Source organism: Poecilia formosa, unplaced genomic scaffold (genome assembly GCF_000485575.1).
Source record: "Poecilia formosa unplaced genomic scaffold, Poecilia_formosa-5.1.2 Scaffold230, whole genome shotgun sequence".
NCBI classification, from domain to species: domain Eukaryota; kingdom Metazoa; phylum Chordata; class Actinopteri; order Cyprinodontiformes; family Poeciliidae; genus Poecilia; species Poecilia formosa.
The window spans coordinates 579,613-606,247 of NW_006800169.1; the positions used below are offsets into that span (position 1 = coordinate 579,613).

At 37.0% G+C, this 26,635-nt stretch overlaps 2 protein-coding genes across 4 annotated transcripts in view; one reads left to right on the forward strand and one right to left on the reverse strand.

Moving 5' to 3' along the window:
* znf644a (zinc finger protein 644a) overlaps nucleotides 1–7,850 on the reverse strand; it is a 24,743-nt gene extending 16,893 nt beyond the window's left edge. Inside the window, exon 1 of one of the 2 annotated variants that reach the window (XM_007568733.2) lies at nucleotides 7,359–7,850. In XM_007568733.2, the coding sequence (XP_007568795.1) occupies nucleotides 7,359–7,778 (420 nt within the window). In that variant the 5' untranslated portion in view covers nucleotides 7,779–7,850. Of the gene's footprint in view, nucleotides 1–2,904; nucleotides 3,195–7,358 lie in introns of those variants that run through there. The other variant, XM_007568734.2, reaches the window with a different exon arrangement.
* On the forward strand, nucleotides 3,290–26,435 carry hfm1 (helicase for meiosis 1). Of its 2 annotated transcripts, XM_016680021.1 has the most exons (40): nucleotides 3,290–3,819; nucleotides 6,306–6,460; nucleotides 6,557–6,672; nucleotides 8,336–8,624; nucleotides 10,633–10,952; nucleotides 11,629–11,670; nucleotides 11,780–11,850; nucleotides 11,935–12,067; nucleotides 13,059–13,210; nucleotides 13,315–13,392; nucleotides 14,058–14,213; nucleotides 14,303–14,503; nucleotides 15,043–15,131; nucleotides 15,246–15,289; nucleotides 15,574–15,675; nucleotides 16,583–16,728; nucleotides 16,862–16,956; nucleotides 17,080–17,213; nucleotides 17,415–17,462; nucleotides 18,025–18,105; nucleotides 18,189–18,280; nucleotides 18,440–18,546; nucleotides 18,656–18,703; nucleotides 18,784–18,881; nucleotides 18,983–19,117; nucleotides 19,275–19,360; nucleotides 19,846–19,929; nucleotides 20,953–21,110; nucleotides 21,216–21,319; nucleotides 21,705–21,863; nucleotides 21,981–22,046; nucleotides 22,150–22,274; nucleotides 22,831–22,913; nucleotides 23,440–23,537; nucleotides 23,848–23,931; nucleotides 24,162–24,461; nucleotides 24,853–24,916; nucleotides 25,022–25,124; nucleotides 25,249–25,394; nucleotides 26,199–26,435. In XM_016680021.1, the coding sequence occupies exons 2-40, from the start codon at nucleotides 6,390–6,392 to the stop codon at nucleotides 26,242–26,244; spliced, it is 4,554 nt and encodes a 1,517-aa protein (XP_016535507.1). In that variant the 5' UTR covers nucleotides 3,290–3,819; nucleotides 6,306–6,389; the 3' UTR covers nucleotides 26,245–26,435. The 2 variants fall into 2 exon arrangements, with proteins under 2 accessions (XP_016535507.1, XP_007568797.2); XM_007568735.2 differs by lacking the exons at nucleotides 3,290–3,819; nucleotides 6,306–6,460; nucleotides 6,557–6,672 and adding an exon at nucleotides 7,827–7,900 and having other exon boundaries at nucleotides 13,059–13,243.
* The last annotated feature ends 200 nt before the right edge of the window (nucleotides 26,436–26,635 follow it).

A 26,635-nucleotide genomic window follows, 5' to 3' on the forward strand; every position in this document is an offset into this window, starting at 1 on the left:
CACAGCATCTTGCAGCGGCATGCTATTCCATCCGGTTTGCGTTTAGTTGGACCATCATTTATTTTTCAACAGGACAATGACCCCAAGCACACCTACAGGCAGTGTAAGGGCTATTTGACCAAGAAGGAGAGTGATAGGGAGCTGCGCCAGATGACCAGGCATCCACAGTCAACGGACTTGAACCCAATCGAGATGGTTTGGGGTGAGCTGGACCGCAGAGTGAAGGTGAAAGAGCCAACAAGTGCTAAGCATCTCTGGGAACTCCTTCAAGACTGTTGGAAGACCATTTCAGGTGACTACCTCTTGAAGCTCATCGAGAGAATGCCAAGAGTGTGCGAAGCAGTAATCAAAGCAAAAGGTGGCTACTTTGAAGAACCTAGAATACAAGACATATTTTCAGTTGTTTCACACATTTTTGCTAAGTATATAATTCCACATGTGTTAATTCATAGTTTTGATGCCTTCAGTGTGAATATACAATTTTCATAGTCATGAAAATGAAGAAAACTCTTTGAATGAAAAGGTGTGTCCAAACTTTTGGTCTGTACTATATCTTGGAAAAGGCAAGTCATTTCAAAGGTTCAATGTAGCTTTTACCACCAAGGATCAGTGACCATCCACAGAAGTTATGAACCACGGTGTTTGGGCTATATCAATTTCGTGGATTTCACCTCTCATTTTAAGGACATGGAGAGTGTGATCCCCACACTCTACAGTAACACCCCAACCAAGTAGTAGCATCAGGAGCAAGTAGGACAGCTTTATCAAGTGACACACACTGCCACGGAATTTTGTGTCACCATAACTGCGCATTTCCTGATGTGATGTTGTTTTCCCTGGAGCTATTGGTGTGCTATTGTTTTCTCTTTTTATTGGGTGCGGGGAAGTCATTTGCTTGTGTTAGGGACATGTTGCATTGTAGCCCATCTGGCTCATCGTTGTATGTGAACTGAATCTTGAATCGCCCATTTCTAAGTTGGAATTAGAAGCTTTTAAGTGACATTAAGCAACTAAGGAATGCAAATGAGTAATTCTAGTATTAATAAATACGTAAAATTTTGGTATGATTCTGTGTATGTTTTGCAACTTTAAAGGTGGAAGGTTCAAATAAACTCAAATTTGACATTTGATCAGTAGCAAAAACAGCAGTACATTTTTTGGGCAATTGAATACTTTAAGTGAAGATATGAAGAAAAACAGTAAACATTTTATGGTACAGTACCATTAACTGTTACCAGTGTCCAGTTGTTGTAACTGTGTTGCTGCTGTTTTAGTACATCTCACTCTATGGTTGTATTATAGGGCTATTCCTAGTGGAAGAGTAGTTCGAAAATTTAAAAGGATAAAATTAAGCGACATTAATGTGATTAGCTATGTGTTGAAAGTCTTGCGCTCTCTCACTCCGACGCAGCCTAAGTTGAACCGCGTACATGTTTCAATATATTGCAGAAGGTAATTTTCTTTGATCTGTTGTTCCTCTGGTTATGAAAATAGCTTGATAAGTTTTCTTCTCAGCAATATAGCTTTCACAAGTGTTGTTGTTGCCCCAAACAAGTGACAATTAAGGATTATGTACTTTCCAATTTTGGATAAAGATTGAATTTTTTAGTCAGATGAAAACTGCATGATTTCTTACTCTTTAGTCAAGACGATGCTATCATCAAACCAGTCATTAGAGTTAACTTCAATGGTTTTAGGTTGTGTAGCGCTAAAATTCATTCAAAATTCATCGGCGCTGATTTTTTAAATTTTGAGATATCAGTGATTGGCCGATACTTGCATATGAAGTCGATCTCATCCACCGATCTTATCTACCTCTCCAGTTTTTGAGGCTCAAAAATTGACATCTTCTGCTCTGCTGTGAGAAAGGTTTGACTGACAGCTCAAAACCTTTGAGCTGTCAGTCAAACCTGACAACTGTAAATGCGCCATCTCATGTCGGCACATTTACAGTTAACAATATCCAATCTTACCAACTCACCGACTTTCGAGCTATATTTAGCGACACTTCAGACAAAAAAAAATTGGTATCAGCCAAAATCAGAATCAGCGACCGGTCAAAAAACTGCAATCGGTGCATCCCTAATGCTAACTGCGATAATCAATCAGAACCTAATTGTTATGAGTTCGCAATTTTGATGAACATTTTTTAAACAATATTTTAGCTTTTAAGCTTTATGTATGTTTTCTGCATTTCTTTGTTTTAGTAAACATTTTGTTTTCAGACAAAAAAAACAAGTTACAAATAATCTTGATTTTTTTAAAAGTATATTTTTCATGCTGCTAAATAATGTTATTTCATCAATTCTGCTGTTATATGCAAGTCAGCTATATGACGAGTTAGTCTAATAACCATTTACACCTTATAAAGCAAAACGCAAATCATAATTGAGTTCAATGGTTAATTGTGGCTGTTTATGAAACTACAAGGTCGAGGCAGTGAGAGCTCTAGGATATGAAGGGCAATAAAAGTGTCATACTAACTGAGTAGGGTTTTGGCAGATGAAGGTGTTTGTCACATTTACATGGCAGTACTGAATGTACATGGACATGGCAAAGGGCTTTTGATGAGGCGGTGGTGGATTTTGCACAGAGCTGAAACTTTCAGTACAGGAGTTCAGTATCATGCTACCAACGACAGCTGCTATGTATGACTAAATGTATCTACTTCCAGAATCTATCGGAGCTTTAGCAGCTCTGTTTAGTTGCGGAATAAGAGTATTTCTTTGACAGTTGTGTCACACTGTGTTGTTGGATGCTGCTTGCAGGAGCTGCAGACCATTCCATTAAGGCTGTTCCACACCAAAACCTATTCCTCAGGCTAAACTGAGGCTAATGACAATCATCCCCTCGATGGTTGCTAATGAAACACGGATAACACGATAATAAACAAACAAGCATTACCTCTGAGCGGCTTGGATGACAGCTGAAGACTACCGAAACGCTGCATTTAATGATTTCTTACTTTCGTCTTCCATCTATTTCACAGTCGCCATTTTCCGTGGTGGTCTGGTGTGGGCCGGATCATTTCTTTTGTAAGGGTATCCACTCATCCAGTCAGATCTGCGACTACAGAAACACTAAGTGCTCAAATAACCGAGTCAGATGGTGGGACTACTTTATAAAAACGCCAAAGCCGACAAATTCCTTAGAGTTAGTGTAGTGGATAATTTCGTCACGTATTGTGACGCGGCGGCGCCATGCTCCCCCGAAAAACATCGTAATGGTTCAGTCCAGATAGGAGGCATAAAAACCTGAGTTAATGACCATCTCTTTTGGGTGGCATATTTTTTTTAGGTGATGGCGGTTAAACATCGTTTGACTATATTAGATAAATTAAACATCCCTTTTCTGTCTGGGTTGGACATTTGCGACTCAAACATTTCCCTGTTCACAGCTGCCAATAAGGCAAAGACAGGAATCATCTTCCAACAGGAGAGTTGATATGTTACCACCATCTGCCCAAGGTTGTCTTTTCTTTGGCCTTTGTTGTTTTTGTGACCGGTAATTTTCCTGTCCAGTCCCCTGTCTAGCGTTCTTTCCTAAGAAAGACGCGTTTACACTCTGTTAAAAGCATCCCAACAGTTCACAGACCGACCTGTTTCACAGTTTTCACGCGTAGCGCTCTGGTGACATCTGAACATAAGACCTGTCAAAAACAAAAACATGCAAATGGAGTAGCTACTGCGTTATATGAGTTCAACCTTCAGCTGCTGTAGAGTAACACTGTCGAATACTGATAGAGAGGGTCAAGGCTTATGCTCCAGACGTACCTAACAATGTTGGAATAAATATGGACGTATATGTTTATTGTTACAGGTACGTACACAAAGATTATTTAGAATTAATTATGTCGTTATTCATTATAGGTAAATCAACATTATGGCGTCATAGTGGACGGTTATCGGTAATTAGCTAACTTAAGCTAGCAATGGCGTGTGACACACTGACAGCTTCTAAAGTGATAATAGTTTTATTAAATAGTAAATTTAATACTTATTAAAATTATTAATTTGAGCTAAAAGCCGTATAAACACACCATCTTGTACAGTAGTTCTCAAACTTATAACAGTACAACAAATACTGCCACGGTAATACCAAGCTTGCCTTCCGTCATATTAAAACTGTTCGACATGCCTTTCCATTTTGTTGTTTTATGTCAAAAAACAAAAAATAAAAACATATAGTTTTCTATTGACATTACTTGATTGATTAAAGGGCATGTTTTAATTTTAATCAGAAGTTAAAGGCCTTTTTTTATTTTAGAAAAATAAATAAAAGGGGCCTGAAAATCTAAGGTTTAACCATTACACCAAAATCCAATATGGCTGTCTTGCATAAAAAAAAACAGTGATAGTTGTGGTAAAAATTATTTTTTGTGTGTCACTAAATTGTTCACACAAACATTATTACATAGTTTTTAACAGAACATGCTGCTTCAGTGTTTTGAAGTACAAAGCAAAGAAATATGTTGCTAAAATCGTGTTAACTTGTTTTGCTAATTGTAGGCCATCTGGTCACAGAGCATAAGGTCCTGAAAAAATTAGGATACCTCCAAAAAGGTATCATAAAAGAATATTTGCTGTTATTTTTAACATATTGAATCTATTTAATATCAGTTTTAGCAACGCTTGTACACAATTTTATATAATAGAAGCAAGCCAAAGACAATAGTTTTTAAAATCTTTTAAAAATATGGAATAAATTAGAACAAGCTAGCAATTATCCATCCATCCATCCATTTTCTTTACACCCTTGTCCCTTAGTGGGCTCGGGAGGGTTGCTGGTGCCTATCTCCAGCTAACGTTCTGGGCGAGAGGCGGGGTACACCCTGGACAGGTCACCAGTCTGTCGCAGGCTAGCAATTATCCCAACTTAAAATAACAAAAAGCTATGCACAGTCTGTATGCATTGTGTACATGGTGACAACTTGGTTACTTAGCATTTTTAAGGACGTTTTCTTTGCTTACCCCTCAGGTATTTAGTTTTGTGTTTCTCTCTGTAAAGTAAGAGTATTACAATCCAAATAGCTACCTGAGGCCTCCACAAAGATAACTGTAGTAGTTTGTGACTCTGGTAAGGGCTTTACGGAGGTCTTAAAAAAATTTAAGTTATTCATCTCACTATATAAAAAATAATCTAAATGTCTAAACTTTATAAAAACAACTGAAAACATGCCCAGATCCAGGCTTTCAAGCAGATTCACCCTGATAGCAGACGACAAGATGCTAAAAAAAGTGTATTCCTTTAACAATTTTTTGAAAAAAAAAAAAGAAAAAAAAGAAGATTGTTTAATTGCTTTTGTTAAAAAAAGAAGCAACAGTTATTACACTTGTTGCTTTACGAATAGCACAATAATTATTAATGTTTTGACAAAAAGTGTATTCGTTTTGATTTTTAAGTATATGCTCAAGTAAAATTCTACTAATATTTTGAGTGCTGATTCTACTGAATGTTATACCTTTATTTTTAGCAATGTTAAACCATTTAATTTTAAATCTTTGATATACCTCAATTCTGCTAATACAGATTTAGATTTACAATACTAATTGAATATATGAATGTTTAAAGTAGGATTTCAAGAAGATCAATTTGAGCTTTTTAGATTAAATATTAACATGACTTTTGTGACTTATATGAACTGGATTTTATTTTTGCTTGTTGAATTATATGAAGTGCATTAATAGGACATAATTTAATGCTACATCTAAGCATAAAATTAAAGTGGAAACATGCAAGGAAGGACAGTAATTATAAGAAGGTTTTGTTGGCTTGTAACACTAATAAATATTTTCCTTTAATGATAGTTATAATTGCTGACATTCCATTTTTTTAGAATAAAAAAATAGATAAAACGGTTATATTTTTAAACTTCATAATCATTTTTACATTGTTTTATTTTCTTTTAAGGAGTCTCATCCTTCTTGATTGAAGTCAAACAATTTTAAGTCTAAATCTGTTAGAGGTATGATACTTTTGGGTTTAAATGTATATAAATGATTGAACAAAAAAATATTGCCTGCTATCACAATGGAGCACTTTTCAAACAGGTAGCTTATTTTTTTTAAATAAGTTTTATTACTTTATATTCTTTATTTCATATTAAACTATTCAAAAATGTATTGGATCTTTTAAGTGAATAGCACCAGAACATAATGGTAACTTATTGTTTGATGCTTTAAAATGTATCTATTTATGAGCTTCTAATTGCACCATAAAAAGGACCTTGATCTACATTTAAGGATAAGAGAAATATTTGTCAGTCTGTGCCATGGAAACTTTTCCTGTTCTTATTTTCTTTATAGCCAAACCTCTGTCGCCAGTACGCAGGCTGACTGATTAACTTGCTGTGGTTCACATTTAAAAGACAGTCTGCATTACCTAGAGTGATGTTTGATGCAGATGACTGCACGGTGTCCTTGGACAGTCTGTTTTTTGAGAAGCCTACTGTACACAAAGTGTAAGTACTTAGAGATCCACTGCACAATTAGAGTTTTATTGTTCACTTTCTGGGGGAAATGATCCTGTTTTTTTTTCCTGAACCTTATTTTGACAGAAAACCATTGCCTCTGGAAAGCAGTCAGTGGCAGTTAGATGCACCTCCACCTCTTACACATATCCCAGCCACTCAGGACATGCAACAGGAGGTTGAATCTCTCTCTGCCTTGTACAGTATGTAATGTTTTAAATTAAGAAATGTTCTTCTCTGCTTACTTTAATAAACTGCTTTATATCTGACTTTTAGAAGCCCTAAAAAATTTGCTATTCTCGGATCATGCTAATAGATTTGAAAGTTCTGCAGTTCAGCTTCACTTGATGTTTCTTCAGTTGTCAGAGGCATGGCATCATTGACACTTCCAGCGCCATTTCTTCTTATGGTGTTTTTCAGCACAGGGCACCCCTTCAGCTGATACAAAGTTACATTTAGTTTTAACATGTGCTCCATGTTTTGATTACCAAACCATTAAAATCTTTAAATCCAAGAGCTGTTAGTTTTGCTAGTAAGAGAGATACTGGGACAGCAGAAGTAGCTCGTACTTTTAATAACAAGATTGTAGACTTCATGGCAAAAATTGACTTAGGCCATTATGGTAGGAAGATGTCAATATTTTTAATCAATAGACAGTCCCATGTGTGTATGTGTGTGTGTGTGTGTGTGTGTGGGTATACACAGCTAACAACTATAAATCAGCAGTTATTTCATTAAATACATAGAACGAAGTGATATTTTAGACAAGGAAAATGGGAAGTGTGATTACCTTCAATGTTTTTACCATCCTAATTCTGGTATGATTGTAAGATTTAATAAATAATTGTCATGTTTACATTACTTAAATACACATGATCTCGGATCTTACCTGCATCCTCTTTAGCTTGACTATGCAAGACCGAAGGGCGGGTTGGGATATCCAGCGGGATGCGGTGGTGCTCGCCAGACCAGCTATGGCACTCGCTCCCTGACCATGCTGACCGCTGCTCCGTGTGGCTCCAGCTGTGCCACTGGGGAACACTGTAGGTACGGCTGTTGGTAGCAGCACGCGCTTGTGTTGAACCGAATACCCAAGCGACTCCTTTAATACGGGAACAAAATCAAAACAGTGCAACTCAAAATGTTCCGAGCACAGAACAGACGTCGGAGAGGGCTTCCAGTTCTCACGGGTACGTCTGACCTGCTTCACCCACTTCGAAAGTAGCTCAGGCTCCTTTGGGAACCTGAATAAGCTCACACCATCCTCACGAGTGTTGGAGCAAAACGCAGCGATGCAGCGCGAAGGCATAGCCGTAAATGTTAAGCGATAACGACGTTTGCAGCTGTCTGCTGGAAAGTTGCTTGTTTTTGTATCAACAAAACTGGCGGTCCTTCTCGCGCCAACGTCACATCCGCCTTTGCATCCACAAGGTGAGCGCCGCCACATCCCGTTCAATTTACCTAAAGCGGCTTTTTCATTACAGTACTGTACTTGAAGCGCGTTTTTAACGTCTATATAAATAATCGGATGTGGTTTATAAAACATGACAGAAAATGTCAGAATAGTGTAATCCGGCCTTTAAAGAGAGGAATGGAGAGCGCGACAGGCGGGTAGCGGAAGTGTTTTTCGTTTTAGTTCATGGCTCCAACGCAAATGTCCAAGTTATTGCACATTGCTGTAATACTTTTGCTGGGATTTCCCGCATTAATACTGAGAGATTTTCAAGAATAATCATTTCAGGCCCTGATTTAAACCCATGCAATCATCAGTAAAAATTTTATAATAAAGTTCTGTCCAAATTTCTTATGTCAGGAAAGCACTGCTGAAAGCCATGCATTTTCCAATTCCTTCTTATGTATTTGCAGGTTTCACACAGAAACCCAAGAAGTTCCAGCCTCCTTTTAAAGGACTCAATGCCTCTTCATCAAAAATCAACAGTTTCTACAGTTTTAATGATGAAGAGAGAAGATTTGAGGAGACTCAAGGTGATTGCACCAGCAACTTCAGGGGAAATAATGGTTGCTCTGGTGATGACGGGCTAAAGGATTACCCTGACGGTAGTTTTCTGAGTGGCGGAGGTGGAGATGAAACCCGGCTGGACTCTTGTCATGCGGCTATCAGTAGATGCTTGCCTGGTCTACCTTTAAGAAGAAGGCAAGTGCCACTCACTTATCAGAATTCCATTAAGTAAACTGGACTAACTAAGCTACTGCCATTGTTTTCTGAAATAATCACACATGAATTCTTATATATGACTGCAATGTGATTGAAATGTTTAAGTACACATGGCCTGTGTCCATACACAGCAGATCAACAGAGTTGGTCTTCCCAGCAGGCAGATACAGACCATTATTCAGGCATGCCTTACCTAACAGGATTACTGTCTGTAACTATGGCGCCTTGCTGAAGTTTGAAGGCCTATTCTCATTTTGCATTGTTACAGCCACAAGCTTGAATTCAGTTCACCAGGATTTTTATATGATAGATGAATACAAAGAACTGCACACATCCCTTTTTAAATGTGAAAGTGTTACACAATGACAAATCATTCAAAAACATTTTACAAATGTAATGAGACCTATATAAAGAAAGAAAAACATCCAGTTGCATAAGATTAAGACTTTTGTTGAAGTACCTTTTGATTATAATTCAAGATTCAGGCTTATTTAGTTGGCGTCTACACTAGTAATTATGTGTGCAGTTACAAGACAAGTGAGCATTTTGACCCTTTGATCGTTTTTAGGCATATTTTCTAACAGATATGTATATCAGATATCTGTATATGGATGTTGGGAGAAACATCCAGTTTTTAGCAGCGCCTCAGTTTTTCTATATTTTTTCCAATTATTGGAGAAATGATTTGAGAAATTATGGAAAATTCCCTGAGTCGCAGTGTACAAATAGATACGTGCTGTATAATGCAGCTCCAGTTGTCAGGAGCCAGTGTCTTGCAGATGTGTCGCTGCTCCAACACAGCTGACTCATGACTAAATTACCTCCTCAGGATATCATCAGGCTATGGAGGGGCTTGGGAATAAATCATTCACAGAAGTATCATGAATACTCTGCTTCTACAATGTGTTGCCTAAGGGAAGCTGAATACAAATGTACGCCATGCTTTTTAGATTTTTGTTTTTAGAAAATCATATGTGGATGTTGATCTATCCAACAAAATCAATTCATCTTGTGGTTATAACATTCCAAAATGTATCTAAGTTCAAAAAGTATGAAAAAAAGTACTTTTGCACTTTCATATGTGAAACCTATGATTCTATGAAATAAATATCTTGTCTCTTGAGACTGAAATTTTTGCTTGAGAATTAAAATAATTTTAAGTTTGAAAAAAATCACATAATCATAAAATATATTTCATGATGAAATCTATCCTGTCAAATAATTGGACAGGATAGAAATTCAATGTTGTACATTGAAATGTAAGACTAGATTTCTTCCATATGTTTGTTTTATTCAGATCCACAATGGTTTGCTTTTCTCTATATGTATGTGGAGTTAAGCCTGTCACAATAACAAATTTTGCTTGACGATAAATTATCCCAGAAGCTATCTGGATAAACGATAATATTGTTGTTTTGACACCATTTTCAAGTATCTAAAGGCATAATAATGCAAGAACACATTCTCAAATATCAATAAGCTTTAATTTCTAATGAGCATTTAACACTGGAACTGAAAGACATTTTAAATATCAAAAATAATTAAACAAAGCAACAGAAACAACAAATAACATGAATTGTGAAGCCTCTGTAAACAAAATTGTCCTCCAATAAAAGGACTCATTGAGACCAAAGCACCAGACTGAAGTCTTTTGTCCTCCAGTTTTAGGTAGAAAGAGAGACAAAAACCATAAATCATGCAAATGAAAATTATCGAGCAGCTTGTTTTAATTTATTATATGATTAATTGATTTATTGCAACAGAGCCTTGTGGAACATTAAAATATATTGCTGATTCCTTAAAGTAGGTGTGCTGTATATATTCTCAGAGTTTTGCAAAAGAACACAAGAGGATATTTAGCCGTCCTCCATACTGGTCAGCCAGACGCCTGAATGCTTTCTCCTCTCTGTTACGGCTCAGCAGCAGTCGTTCTTCTCCCTCTACCTTCCTGCTGTTGCTTCAGTTTCTCTCCTTCCACAATCAACAGCTTGTTCAGGAGTCCTACGCTGAGCGGCGCAGGTGATTTGTCGACCAACGTCGACCTCAAGTCTCGCAGTGGGAATGGCGGCGGCGGCGGCGAGAAAACATCCAGACCTCAAACTTTTCTCAGCCCGGTTGCCATGGCAACCGTGCCTCCTGCTCTCCAACTACCACAGGCTGCTGTCGGTAAAGCGGCTCCTCCGTTCTCCTGCTCGTCTGCGGTGAGTGTGCGACCCCTGCAGCAGGCGCCACATGCAGAAACGCTGGACAAAGGTGCAAAGAGAGCCTTCGTTCCACCCATGACGCCTCAACCGCTGCACATACAAGGTTCTGCTCAACACTGACACACTGACACACTCGCTGTTTATCAAATAACACCCGTAATGATAAGTATTCCCATTACTGACTGTGGCAGAAGCTGCCATAGTGTGTCTGGGTAAGATGAGGCGTTATAATGTGAGCTCCCTTCATTGACTGCTTCATTGTAATGAAACCAACTGGTCACTAGGTGGTAACCACTTGAAGCTGTAGACAGTAATACAATGGAGCTTCTGAACTCACTGATTCTTAAAAGAATATTTGCATTTAGTTTGATTCGTATATCTTATTAAAATATTCACTTCCAAAACATAAGATCTTGAAGTTTATAGTGCAAATACTTTTGGTACACTTGAAATGAGACAAAACTAACTTGTAAGTAACTTTTCAAGGAGACATATGAGCATGTTTTAAGTATATAATTCCTTAATATTGATGAAAGAGAGTAGTTCCACTGGCAACATTTTTTTTTACAACATGGGAAAAATGTATTGTTATAACTAATAAAATCTACTTTTTGATCAATATTACATAATTATTTACTTGAATCAAGCTTCTACAACTTGCTGAAGACTTACTTTGAAGTATTTTTTTTTCCAAGCCAGAAACTTGGTAAAATTTTGTGTTTTGCTGTGCAAATAATGTGGCTGTAAGCAAACATCGTCTTTGGTTTCTTCCATTTTAGGATCTTCTGGCTCTGAAGTTCTGCGTCCCGTGTCAGAAATCCGTATCCTTTCCTCTTCGTTTCATGTACATAAAGACTTTTGGAAATTACTTGTCCACCTCTGAATTACGCTGGAAACAAGCGGAGTGATTTCCTGAAACGTGCAACGCAGCAGTGAAATTCAGATCCATCTTTAGCGAGTTCCCCTTTTTCAATTACGTCCAATCCAAAGCTCTGGATGATGTGAGTGTTAAAAGAAACCATACAAACATATTGCTAAATAAGATAAATAACATAATATTACTATAATTTTTGCTGTGTTTGCAGGTTCTTTATACAAACAAGAACTTTGTAGCCTGTGCTCCGACTGGATCGGGGAAAACGGTTCTGTTTGAGCTCGCCATCATTCGCCTGTTAATGGAGACTCAGGAACCATGGAGAGATGTCAAAGCTGTGTATAGTGAGACCAATATATAGGCCAATTTTCTCTATGGTTGGATCTGATTGGTTACAAATATATGCAGCACATCAAATTCTGTAAACCTGAAGTTTATTTTCTTATTCAGGAAATAGGCTAGGCCAACAAACTCCCACTACTTTTAGTCTATAAACCCACCAAGCAACAGCATGAACTTTGATGGGCTTTTTTAAGCTTAGTGACAGTCAAGAAAAGTTAGTATGCTTTAAGATATGAATTAGAACAATCACAATTTTTCATTTTCTGTTGTACTTAGTCCTTAAAAACAGAATTGTTCAAAATCAGAAACAGCAGGTCAGATGTAAAAAAAATAAAATAAAAAATAGGCATCGACCAAGAAATGCCTGATCAGTTCAGTTTTAGTATGCACACAACATCATTGTAAGGCAAGGTAAAGTAATTTTATTTATATAGCACATTTTCAGCAACAAGGAAATTAAAAGTGCTTTACATGAACTAAAGGAAATACAAACAACATGACAAACCAAAAGAAAGAGCAAAGGAAGAAAAATAATCTAATAATGTTGATCCAAAGTATATAAACTAGATACTCTTATTCAGGTTTGCTAGATAAGTATAAGTAAGTATAAGGCCTAATTCCTTTTCTGGGTTTGAATAGGAGTCTGAAAAGTAGTTGCTAAGGTAGTTTTCCTGGATGCTAAGTTTGTTTTAATCCCTGTTCTGGGTTGCTAAGTAAGTATATTGCTAGATAAATATAAGCAAGTATTCTCTGGCCTTTCTAAGAATGCTCTAAATTTGTAAAAGTAATTAGTACTAAACAGTTTCTAAGTAACTGTTATAATAATAATAATAATAATATTAATAACAATAATAATAAAAGTCCAACTGTTTGCTAAAATAATGCATCAAAATAATATTTTCCTTTGGGATTTGTGTTAAAATGCAAAACACATATAGAAATAAAATGATAAATTTGTTTCTGGTGGGCAGACTTTGTGTTTGTTCTCCTCAGTGGCTCCCATCAAAGCGCTCTGCAGCCAGTGTTATGACAGCTGGAGCAAGAAGTTCGGTCCTCTGGGGCTGACCTGCAAGGAGCTGACCGGTGACACAGAGATCGATGACTTGTTCGAGATTCATGACTCCCACATCATCCTGACCACGCCTGTGTGTGATGCTACTCAAACGAGAGCACCAAAAGTAAACCTCTGATATGTAAAACCATCGTTTTTTCCCTCAGTAGTTAAAACATTGCTGTGTTTCGTTACTAGGAGAAGTGGGACAGCATGACAAGGAAATGGAAGGATAATTCTCTGCTGCAGCTTGTTAGACTCTTCCTTATTGACGAGGTCAGTGTGTAATATCACTTATTTCACAATGTGCGTCACTTGTAAAAATGAATAGTGCCTTTTTATCTGCTAGTTGGTGGATGATCAATGTCACTATTATAAGAAACTGCATCTCAACTCAGTAAAATTGGATTGGTTGCGTTGATAGGCAGCCTGTTTTTGTAGGCCTTTCCAGAGATGTTCTTTGGGTCGAATCTCTGACTGAGGCATAATAAAAAAGTGGAAAGGGTTTGAATACTGTTTTCTGTGTGTTAGTTTGAGGTTTTCTGTGTCCTGTTTTCCCCTGTGAGTCTCTGTGCTGTCCTGATTGTTCCCAGCTGTGTCTCGTTTCTGTGATTACCCTCCCTGTGTATTTAGTCCCACCTGTTGTCTGTGTTCCTTGTTGGGTCCTCGTCTATGGTTTGTTTGTCATCTGTCGCTGTTTGCTCATTGCTACCTGTGTCTTCATTATTAAAAATCCACTTTCATCATGACAACCTGGGCCTGTCTGTGTTTCCCTCACCACTCTCAACCTCACATCATGACAAAAGCATTGTATGTTTCGGAAATCTTTAGCTGCATCTATTGTTAATAAAATATATACAATAAAAAAGATTTGGTCAACCTCCTGTTAAATCCCAGACAGGTTCCTGGATTTAATCAGCATTAAAAAAAATTATTTCCAGGTTCATGTGGTGAAGGATGCAACCCGTGGCGCCACGTTAGAAGTGGTGGTGAGCAGAATGAAGGCAGTGAATTCATACAGGACATCTCAGAACCCAGAGGGAGGCGTCACAATGAGATTAGTGGCTGTGTCGGCCACAATCCCCAACATATGTGACGTAAGTGTCACAAAGAAACGTATTCAGTTAGAGAGCTGTCTTGGCAGCGTCAGTAATTTGTGACTGACTTCAGAACTGCTTGTTATTAGATAGCTGACTGGCTGTCCAATGGGAGCGAGCCGGCCTCCTATCTGAGTATGGATGAGAGCCACCGTCCAGTAAAGCTTCGGAAGGTGGTCCTGGGATTCCCCTGCAGTGGGACACAAACAGAGTTCAAGTTTGATTTATCTCTCAACTACAAGATGGCCAACATAATACAGACATACTCTGACCAGAAGCCTACGCTAGTGGTAAGTGGAGCAGGTGACAGTTAGTTAATGCTTTTTGTGTTTTCATGTAATCCTTGAATGGCAATGTAAAGGGTAAGTTATTTATCAATCAAGCTTTACTAGTTAGCAGTATTCATACAGACAGGTGTAAAGTAAAGCGGCTTGCAGAGGTTAAAAACAGAAGGGCAAATATAAAACCCACTGGTTTTATGAAAAATTACCAAACTAAGCAGAAAATAAAGAAAGGGGTAGAACAGCTAACTATTGTGGATGAGCAACTGTAGAAATGCAACTTGTAGATTAGTGAGGAAATACTGATTATATATCATGATATACTATTTTATATATCAATCTATATCTCTCATGTTTATACAGTCCTGTGAAAAAATATGATTGATCTAGTCTTATTAACAACTGTGTAAATTAAAAGTCTGTGGTGCAGTGTCGTCATTATTTACATGACTTTATAGAAGGTGGCAATACTCTTTTAGTTTAAAGGATTACTTTTCCCCTGTTTCTGGTTACTGCTCCTGTCATTTTACCTCTCTTGCTTTTTGTAGTTTTGCTCAACAAGGAAAGGAGCTCAGCAGTCGGCTGCAGTTCTGGCCAAGGATGCCCGATTCATTATGAGCTTTGAACACAAGCAAAGGTGCACCGATCTGATGTCTTTGTGTGTGAATCGTTTAATAACAATATGTTTTAGATTTCTTTAGAGTATTACAGGTTACTCTGCTGTGCTTATGAGATCTTATTGACCTTGCAGGTTGATGAAATATGCAAACTCTATTCTGGATTCAAAACTGAGAGGTAATGTACCTTGCAACATGTTAAACCAAGCTTTTGGGAAACTATTATATGCCGATGCATAAAAGTAGTAATAATGCAGTGTAGTGTATTGCTTGATGGCCCATTTAATTAGCAGCTCCTGTGAACTGCTCTAAAACTGTGTTGCTTAATAACTGTCACCTATTTTGTTAAATTACCTTTTTTTTTTAACTCAGAAGTGAAACATAAACCTGTTAAAGACTGGATCATCTGACAAAACCCACATGTGTTTACATAAAACATTTTGTGTTGATCTTTTGGCCCAGATCTGATGATGTTAGGAGTTGGTTACCACCATGCAGGCGTTGACTTGTCTGACAGGAAGCTGGTAGAAGAGGCCTTCACCCTGGGAGACCTGCCTGTCCTATGTAAGAGTAAATACAAGGTCTATAGGTCATAGGAGTTTATTGTACTTGTCTTTCATCATTCTTCTACAAAATGATGAGAAAACTGCAGTATGTGGGTACATTTTACAGGTACGCTTAAAATTGTTCAACCTCCACAGCTAAATTTGCATTTTAGTTGCATCTGATGCCTTAAAATTAACTTTTGTCTCTTTAAGAAACCCCTACTCTTCCTGACACTACGCCATCAGCATGTCATCACAACAATGCTTCTCCATGATGCCGTTTACAACAGTTTTAGAAACATTGGACTGAGAAGTAATTCCTATAATGAGCTCAGCAGATGTGCAGTTCTACTCAGTGTTTGCGAATTGCTGCTGCCACTAGTCTGGAGGAGCTGAGTGGGGGAGTCCTGAGGGAGAGCTGCTCTGTAGGCCGAGAGCTCAGCTGGGGCCTAAAACTTCAAGGTGGAGCTTTGGGTAAATATGCGGTGCTTTGTAGGAGCAGACGACCCCAAATGGTTGTCATGGGGATTAAATAATTTCTCAAATCAAAGCAACACTCCAGATATGTATTTGATGAGTTCAAAAACAATCTTTTGCAAAGTACCCCTCCCTTTTAAAGCCAACAGACCTGATGTAGCTAATCAAAGCGTTGAGGGATCAGGTGTGGACCCAGACTTATGAAGAATATTATTTAGGGGTTTGAATAATTTTGAGATTGCAGTACTTACAAAATTTACTGATGAATTTGGATCAAATCCATGTTTAAATTGTTTATTTTAATAATTTAAATAGTTTTACTTACCTGCTTAAGCTGTTATGTAATTTGTTTATCGCAAACACATTGGTCAGTTAGAATTTTGCCCATAAACCTAATTGGTAGAGAAGGCTGAATAATTTAAGGTGCCCTGCTGTTTGTGACGTCCCAGTTACAACCCGGACTCTGGCTATGGGGGTGAACCTTCCTGCTCACCTGGTGGTCATCAAGTCAACGATGCAGTATGTTGCCGGCTCCTGTGAAGAGTACAGCGAGGCTGACATCCTGCAGATGATTGGCCGGGCGGGTCGGCCTCAGGTACCAACACAGTTAAAACTTGAGGGACTCTTTCTGTTTTTTTGTTCTCACTGCAATGTTTATTGTTTGTTTGTTTGTTTTTTTATACAATGACATTTTACACCTTCTTTCTCACTGCATTTCAACCCCTTAGTTTGATACATCAGCAACTGCAGTGATCATGACCAAGGTTCACACCAGAGAGAAATACATGAAACTTATGAATGGTATAGAGATCACTGAGAGCAGGTAGGACAAAGACATGCTTGTTTTTACTCCCCCCCCCCCCTTTTTTTTTTTTTCTCTGTCCTTCTTTCCTGCAGAAGCATACCCACAATACAGATCATATTATAACACACTGTGCTCCTGTAGCTTACATAGTCACCTGGTGGAACACCTGAATGCTGAGATTGTTCTCCAGACCATCAGTGATGTCAACATGGCTCTCGACTGGATACGCTCCACCTTCCTGTACATCAGAGCCCTTAAGAACCCGTCTCACTACGGTCAGCCCCATAAATTCAAATCAAGTGTTTATCTTCCTCAGTGCCTTGCATACACATCCTTTTTCTCATGTTAAAACTAGGGATGCACCAATCCACTCTTTTCACTTTTGATACTGATACAGACATCTGATGTTTAGCATAAATACAATAAATATAATAAAGTATGATGTTTACTCCTTTATGTTCTCACTTTCTACTCAGGTTTCTCAGCCAACTTAGACAGATATGGTATTGAAGCAAAGTTGCAAGGTGAGCACTGACTGATCAATTACCTGCAAATACATTGAAACTGATCAAAATAATACCAGATATTAGCAAAGTGCTAAAAGTATTCTTCTAGTCAAAGGTAAAGTTTGAGGTAACACTTTATTTGAAGGGCGAGCAAAAGACTAATATGACATGTAATGACATAAACATGACAGAACACCTTTAATGAACATGAAGGAGTCTTCATGAATGTTCATGACAGTTGTCATTGAGTGTCATTTGGTAATTAATGTTACTTTTAATTTGCATTAAAAATGACACTTTTAATGCAAAATGTCACTGCAAAACTGGGACCAGATTAACACTTATTTTTTATTAAAAGTGTCACTTTTAATGTAAAGTTGAGACTTTTAATGCAAAATTTTGTATTGAAAATGTTAGTATTTACCGAGTGACACTTAATGACAACTGTCATAAACATTTACGAAGACTTCCTCATGTTCACTACAGATGTTTTTGTCATACTTATGACAGTGTCATGATATTCTTATGCACACCCCTTCAAATACAGTGTTTCCCAGTTGGATTATCCTGTCTTTTTCAGAACTGTGTCTGAAGACCCTCAACTCTCTGTCGGCCATTGATTTGATCACCATGGATGAGGATATCAACATCAAACCCACAGGTGGAGAAACATAGCATGGTAACTTAGTGCTTTGAAAGGAGTTTCTATGTTTTTATCTGAAGACGCTTCTTGTATTTTAACAGAAGCTGGCAGGTTGATGGCGAGGTACTGTGTAGCCTTTGAAACAGTGCAGCTGTTCACCAAAGTAACCGGCAGCGAAACACTGCCTGACCTGGTAGGTTCTCTGTGCTGCAGGGGAAAAAAATCCCCATTCTGTGTGTTTTGACTTAAAACAGGACTTCTGTTGGTGCAAACATTTTAGAGAGCACTTTCACTAAAGGGTGGCAATGCAAAAATGTATCCAGTTTAAAAGTCTTTGGCATTCTGTGCGCAGGTTGACCTGGTGTCAAAGAGCAAGGAGTTCAGGGACGTTCAGTTGAGAGTAAATGAGAAGAAAACCCTGAACACCTTGAACAGAGACAAGAACAGGGCCACCATCAGGTCAGACGCCTTTGAAGGATTATAAAGTATCGCATCAAAACATGTTCTTGATGTATGTCTCACCAGATACAGTAATAACAGTGTTAGATTGTTGGATGTATTCTTTTAGATTTCCACTTGAGGGAAAGATCAAAACCAGCGAGATGAAAGTGAACTGGTGGGTGTGTTATGGTAGAATATCATATAAAGATGTTCATCTCAAGAACTTTGATGGTTCTGATCCATGTTTTCTTGTAGCTTAATTCAGGCTCAGTTGAGCTCTATCTCAATTCAAGACTTTGGTCTTACACAAGAGACTGCAAAGATCTTTAGAATCGGGATGCGAATCAGCAAATGTGAGTATAAAAAATGGCAAAAAGTAAACAGTTTTTTTTCTTTTTCTTTTTCTTTGCAGAGGCCTTTTTTTCTGACTTATCTTGTGTTTTCTTCTCAACAGGCCTGTCAGAGTTTCTTACTCAGCAATCTAAGACGGGGTTTTGTGCTGCACTTAGCTCCCTGATCTTAGCTAAGTGCTTTAGAGCTAAGCTGTGGGAAAACTCACCTTTTGTTTCCAAACAGATGGAGAAGATAGGTCAGTGCATTGCCACACTATGCATCATAAAATGATGAACTTCAGGACTACATTACTAAAATTTATTATAAGACTTCCCATACATGACCATTTTATGCCTAAATTTCTACGTTATTAACTTAAACTTGATGTTTTTCTGTGCCACACCGTCCTTCAGGTTTGACTCTGTCAACAGCGATGGTGAATGCTGGCCTCACCAGTTTCAGCAAAATAGAGCAAACCAACCCCAGAGAGCTGGAGCTGGTCAGCCACTCTAACGTTTTTACTGGAAACCTCTGACAACCATACGCTGTTGTGTGTTTCACTGCACTGATATACAGACCCATTCAATAAATTAGAATATTATTGAAAAATTAATTTATTTCAGGAACTTAAATAACTAAGTGAAACACATTATATAGATTAATTACAGCCTTTCTTCTGTTAGTTATAATGATTTTACCACTGACAGCTAATAAAAGCAGGACATTTAAAATTAGACATCAGACCAATAAAAAAAACATGTTTAATAAAGTAATGTGAGCTTAGTGAAAAGTATGTTTAGTACCTACTTTTAGGAGGTTATTTTCAAGCCTCGTCTGAATGCACTTTCAAATTTTTTGAATTAGAATATGACTGTAAGTTTAGTGACTGCTTATAATTAAAGTTTTTTTTTTCATTTGAAACTTGTTTTGATTTTAACGTTTTGCCTCATTTTCTGCTAATAACTATTTTTTGTCCCAATGCAGATTCTTAACAGACATCCGCCATTTGGAAACCAAATCAGAGAATCTGTCGTTCATCTTCCAAAGTACGACATTAACCTGGAACAGGTGAGCCTCACAGCAACAAGAATCTGAAAAGCATCTTTGTATTCATTTGAATTATTTTATGTTTTTTAAAGGATACATTTCCTACCCAGAATTTCTTTTCTGTTTGATTAAGAAACATTTTATTAAAATTCTCTTAATTCACTTTAGTAAAGACAAAGGAATCTGTAAAATTTCATGAACTTCAAGTTTAGTATCCAACATGGCTGCCGCTGGACATATAGAATGTAGTGATAGTTGTAAAGTGTAAATATGATTTTTTTAGATTTATGACTAAATCTAAAAGTCATAAATTCTATTCTATTCTATTATGAACAAGATAAAATAGAATAGAATAGAATAGAATAGAATAGAATAGAATAAGCCTTATTGGTTCTCAGCAGCAAAGTGACAGAAGGCAAATTGTAGCATATAGATTGACACAAAAATAAAAATATTCAAAACAGCACTAAGAATAATACACTGTACAGTAACAGCAAACTTAAGACATAAAAAAATACTGTTCACTTATTAATAATTGCATATTTGATCCAAAGAAATTGAGAGGGAGTAGGATCATTAAAATAATGTACAAAATGTTCCCTTTTTTGATCAAAAACAATAGAAGTGAGAAAAGAGTTTGGACATATGGTATGTTATTATCAGCCTGTGTTTGTAGTAGCGGTTAGCACCAACACAAATGGGAATTCTTAATGGTTTTCGACTTGCAGCTAGAACACGCTGAACTCATTCCCAGTTCCAAGCTCTGACCTGCAGGCGAATCAAATGCAGCAATTAAACACCCCTGACTTTTTGTTACTGAGAAACTTTTTGTTGTTGTTTTGAGCTCCAGTTTTTAGTTTTGTGTAAATATGACTTCTAGGCGAGGATAGCCAAAACAGAGTAAATAGAGAACTTTCTGTTCCCTCCGTTTTTATTGAATTATTCCATTTTGATTACTTCAGAATAGATTTCGATCCTAAACTAGTGATTTCAACCTCTGTTATCGCCGCACTTCTGTCTTTAAGCTTCTTGTTTTTTTTGTAGCTGCCCAGGTACAGCAGTACCACAGCTGAGATTGTGGTAAAGGTGACCCTACAAAACCAAGCCCAGCTGCTGTCCAGGAGAACAGCTCCAGACCATCACTACGTTTCTCTGATCATTGGCAACTCTGAAAACCATGTAGTCATTCTACACAAACTCAAGTGAGAAACGCTCCCATTGGTTAATGTTGCTGTACTAAAACACAACTGGAGTTTAAGCCAGACTAAAGCTGGCCTAAAAAGGGTGTTTTCATCTCTGTTTATCAGGGACTCGTTGCTGCTCAAGTCTGGTAGCTGGACCAAAAAGGTAGATGTGCCAAAGGCTTCCAAAGGAAATGAGATCAGTGTCAACCTCATCAGCTCAGAATATGGTAAACTACGGAAATATCTTTAGATACATTTCTACTTAGAAATATATCAACAAACATTTCAAAAGTTTTTTTCTCTCACATGTTAGAGGTGAACAGGGAATATACCTTGTTCACAGTTCACTCATATAAATCTGTAATTTGGAAACATTTATTCTGTAGGTGAAAATTCAGTGTTAGGAAATAATTACAGTCACAGCTCTTTTTTTTTTTTTTTTNAATCATATAAATCTGTAATTTGGAAACATTTATTCTGTAGGTGAAAATTCAGTGTTGGGAAATAATTACAGTCACAGCTCTTTTTTTTTTTTTTTGGTAAATGTAGACGTTCATAAAAACAGTAGAATTTTCAGAGCTCGTTAAACTTGACTTTTTCGTTCTTTTGCAGTGGGTCTGGACATCCAGCTGAAGTTTCCTGTGTACTACTCTGCTGCAGCCCAAAATCTTGAGACTGAAATTCCACAAAGCAAAACAGATAATCTTGTTGGACAAAGAGCTCAACACTCACACTGCTCTGAGACTCAAAAAACCTCATCTGCAAAGCAAGGTAATATAAAGTAGTTTAATAATGATGGTTTTGGTTGATGCCAGAAGGTAAAATAGTTTTTATTCCATACATCAATGCAGAGAGCTGACTTTTTTTTCTATGTGTGTGTATGATCAGACTCAGCCAGTAAAAGACAGTGCAATCATTTCTGCAAAAATAAGAACCTCTGTGCTCATGACTGCTGTGAGTAAATCATATAACTTTTCCCATTTTATGTGTCTGCCTGTGTAATTTACATGTTTTCTTTTGTCAGTTTTGTGTTGACCCCTCTGTATTTCCTCCTTAGGTAAAGTAGGTGTTGCTGTAGGACAGAAAAGGTCAGCCAACCATGAATCCAGCTTCTCCTCTTACTTGGAGGACCTGAGGAACAGGTCTGATGTACTTGCACAGACCCCTGTCAAACGCCTTAAGGTAGACAAGAAGATTTTTGCACCGTCTCTCTGCTTAAATGTTAGGTCTATCATAGCTTTATAACTTTGTTGTAGTTGTTCTGAAAGACTTTTCAGGGTTTGAAAATTAACTACTCTTTTACTTTTAGTCCAGACAGTTTCCAAGGTTATGCTTTTCTGTCAATATTTATTTTTCACTAAGCATTTTATTACTGGCTTATCATCCAGGCCTAAAAATACAAAACTCTAGTGATCAACTGTTGTATCAACACAGAAAACATAGGAAAGAACATAGAAAGGCTTCTTCATTCAAGGCATAAATGTACAACCCAATGTAATTATCAATTAATCTACCGATTAAAGAAAATAATTTGGCACATTCGGCAGATTTTTCATTGATTCTGTTCATTTTTGTTCTAATAAGAACAATCCTTAAATAAAACGTGCATTTCAAAGTTCATTCTATCAAAAACCTTGAATGTGTGTTGGTGCAAACACCTTTACGTGTAAGATAGTAAGTTTAATATTGCCACATATGAGCTTCATGTTATGGATGTTTCATGTTTTGTGATCATCAGATAAAAATGAGTGAAGAGCCTCTGTCTGTCAGCATGAAGAGGTTTGCCTACAAACCCAGAGAAACGCTTCCCTCTGGCTCCTGGTATTTACATTTCATTCATCCATTCATTAATTAATTCATTCATTACAAATACAATCCATCAGAGCTGGGTAATTTTGTTTAGCTAGTTTTTGTAACTAAAATGCTTGTAACATCTTGGAGAACCTTAAGACAAGAGATCAAATAATAAAAATAAAAATCAGTACACCCAATATATTCCATTTTTGATTTAGATATTTACATGCAAAAAGTTTAGTATTTCAAAGAAGAAATGAGGTCGTTGATCTACTAGACAATATTTTTCAGCTTTTGGTGTCCCAACTTTTCTTTTTTTCTGCTTTGACTGAAACTTTTGTTTCCTCATTGTGCAGCTCTAGCAGATCTGCATTTTTTGTTTTGTTTTTGAGAATCAGATTTTCTCATTTCATTTTTCACAACAATAAGACACGATCCCTAGCTTATTCTGGTATCTATTTGATAAAAAGTTGTGGCTAGATAAATGCTAAAACAAGCATCGTGTGAGTAAACTTTGTTATTTCAAGCTTTTGTTCTGTGTGTTTATGTGCAGGCATGCAGGAAATGGGTATAAAAGTGCCGACATGGAGCTGACAGCTGAACACTATGCTGAGCTGCCTGATGTAGTTTGTCTGGAGGATTTTGACAGAGGTAAACAAGCTGCAGCATTAAGAATATTTTAAACTCCACAAACCTTGTAACACAGAACATGAGAGATCCATCAGTCTGCAGAGGATCATCTGCTGTGGCCAGTTTTCATCTTTGGCCATTCTTGTAAATAGAAATAATAATGACCACCGTTGAAAACTTTCAACATTTGAAACTCAAAAATGTTTTAGAGTTTTTAGGCAGAAATGTACTCCTCTATTTGTTTTCTGACCAGTGGCCCACCATCGTACTTAGCTGATTTCAACTGTACATTTATTTTTTCTGTTCTACTGTCGTATTGTTTGTTTTTCAGATTACTGTTTCTATGCAGAAGACGGTCCTGAGGGATTGGCAGAGATTTCCCAAACTTCTCCTGCAGCACCTGCTTATCATCAAAGTACAGATGTTCTGCTTAACTATTTAATTTTGTTTATTAATATGGCACATTCTGTGATGTCATGTATTATGTATGTTAAGTGCCATACATTTGTTCTCTTTATAGTAATAAAAAAAAAATAACTCGTTTGTGATGTAGCAAGTTGAAATCTCATGCTGCACTTTTCTAGAACTCTGCAATCATATTTTATTTTACTTCCTGTCTGTTTTCTATATAATTTTTCTGTCCAGATTCCTCAAAGTGGATGACCCTGAAATCCGGGTCGGGCTCCAGACCGCCTCCGAACCAGATCAGCACAGTCAGCTCAGCTTCGTCGCGCTGGTCCACTGCGGTGCCAGAACAAAAAAAACCCTACAAAAGTCCTTCATCTCTCCAAATACCAAGTGTCACCTTTGACCTGGGAAATGAATGGGATGACTGGAGAGATTTTGATGATGAAAACTTGCTGAATGCCAGCGAAACATCACCACCCCTATGTGAAAGCAGCTTTCAGCCTCAGATGCAGCAGCATGTTCAAAACAAGATATCAGGTAGTTACATTTTAAGTCAAATGTAATTTAAAAAATATATTTCATGTTATTTTATGAAAGTTTTTGTGTATTTTATGACCAATAAGACTTTTGGAATATCTCTCCATTAGAGGTGCGCCAATAAATCTTTGCCAATTTTCTCAATTATTGGAGATTGGAGATGAGCGCACACTTGCATGATTAACACTAGTCACCCCCTTTCACCAACTATGCGACTTTTTCTCTATATGTAGCGTCTCTTCAGAAAATAAAAAGTCAATATAGACCAAAATCATAATGATAAATCAGGCTTTTAAAAGATCAATGATAGGCCAGAAAACTGTAATCTGTACAACCCTGCTTTCCATAATTGTAATGACTATAAGTTTACTTATTATGTATTTTTTGACAGCACCAGTGCTGATCAGCAGCTCACAAGCAGAGCCCTGTATGACTACTTTCACTACATCACTGAGGTTAGACCCCCAAAAAGGATTCAATCTTGCTTCTTATTACAGCTGAATTTATAACATAAAACCACACACATCTAATAACATCTTTCAATTTCATGCTGGTTTTAGGTTGATTTCACATCCAAGTCCTGAAATCAGGAAAGTTGGACCCTCTTCTATCAGTCAGTCGTTCACATCACAAAAGAGGATTTCACTTGACTGGGATAAACAGGTGCGAGCATGTGAAGCTCGTTTTCCTTCCATCCATGATCCGAAGTGCCAATGTTGCTTCTTATCGTTGTTCCTGGTTGTGGGTGTTGTACAGTTATTGTGTTCTTGTCTTTCACTTTGTGTAGAGACCAAATGTTTTCAGTGATGTTTTCAATGTAAAAACACCTGAAAAACTCCCAGCACACACTCTGGGTGGACAGGTTAGCAGAAGGTTGGATTTCTTCTCTGCAATGAATGCAACATCCAGTGCCAACCTGCCTCTTCATAAAAGGTAATCTAATCTCACTGATAATCTAGGGATGTCCCACTCAGGATCTGTCGTCCCAAGTCTTAGTGTTTTAAGACGGGTTATTATCAGCATTTATTAAAACTGTGTAAATTTACAATGCAGTAAAATCAACTTGATTAATTTCATCCATACTACATGGTCAATATTAATATGGTGACTGTATACCACCTAACAGACCAACAAAGTTCCAGATGCTACAGTCTGTGCTGTCACTTTTTCTTGACAGCACCAGATTTAAAGTATCAAAACTTTTTAGAGATGAACCTGAATAAAAACTTTAATATGACCTAAAATATCCCAATTTCTTTACAAAACTGTAAAGTTTTCTTTACTAAACATAATGTTTCTTTACTAAACATAAACAGTGAGTTATTGATTAAGCTGCTCTTGATTAGCTGGGGATGTATTAGCAGAGCTTACAGAGAAGGTCACATGATACACAAAGACCAGGCGCTGCAGCAGCCAGTACAGTCGCTGTCATTACAGGGAGTCACTGTTTAGTAAAAGATAAATAATGTGTTTAGTAAAACTAAGCTATGCCTTTGGGAAAAAATTTACTTAGTTTCTTTTTAAAAATACGTTGTGTAAAACACAGCCAGATGAGTTGATTGGATTGCAGTACACCAACAACAAGTATCCAGAATTACGTTTTGATCAGGGCCCTGATAGTGATTGTTTTAAAGTGCTATGACTGGGACTTCTCTACTTTTATTAAAGTGATTTTATTTTTGCCTGATTAATGAATAATTGCTTTTTACTTTATTTCTTCTTGTTCATTATTCACAGCAAAGAGGAGGAAGCTTTCCTTGGCATATTTGATGGTATATTCTAGAATATACTATCCTCTAAGAGATCTGTTACAGTTCAGTGTTCAATGCTAAACTTTTCTTCTTTCACAAACCTCTCAGAGTTGTACTGGTATATTGAGTTATATTATATATGTTTATATTAAACAAGTTGTTCCTGTTCTATTTGTTATAATGAATGTATTTGTGCTTGTTATTAAATAAAGCTTACATTAACTCATTTATTTCTTGAATTGTGGTTAAATAAGAATTAAATTAATAGTTGCAAAGAGTGAGATTTTTTTTTCAAAAGTTCAAATTATTTTTCCATTATAGCAGTAATGGTAACAAGCACATTTTTCAATTTTTTAAATGATTTTATTTTGTAAAGACATTTTACATAACCAAACAGTGACAAGAATTAATAAAACATTCATT

Excerpts from the sequence above, each read along its gene's own strand:
- hfm1 (XM_016680021.1), top strand. The coding sequence starts at position 6,390 with ATGTTTGATGCAGATGACTGCACGGTGTCCTTGGACAGTCTGTTTTTT. Across the intron at positions 22,914-23,439 it reads ACGCTTCCCTCTGGCTCCTG|GCATGCAGGAAATGGGTATA; the intron begins GTATTTACATTT and ends GTTTATGTGCAG. Across the intron at positions 24,917-25,021 it reads ACTTTCACTACATCACTGAG|GTTGATTTCACATCCAAGTC; the intron begins GTTAGACCCCCA and ends TGCTGGTTTTAG.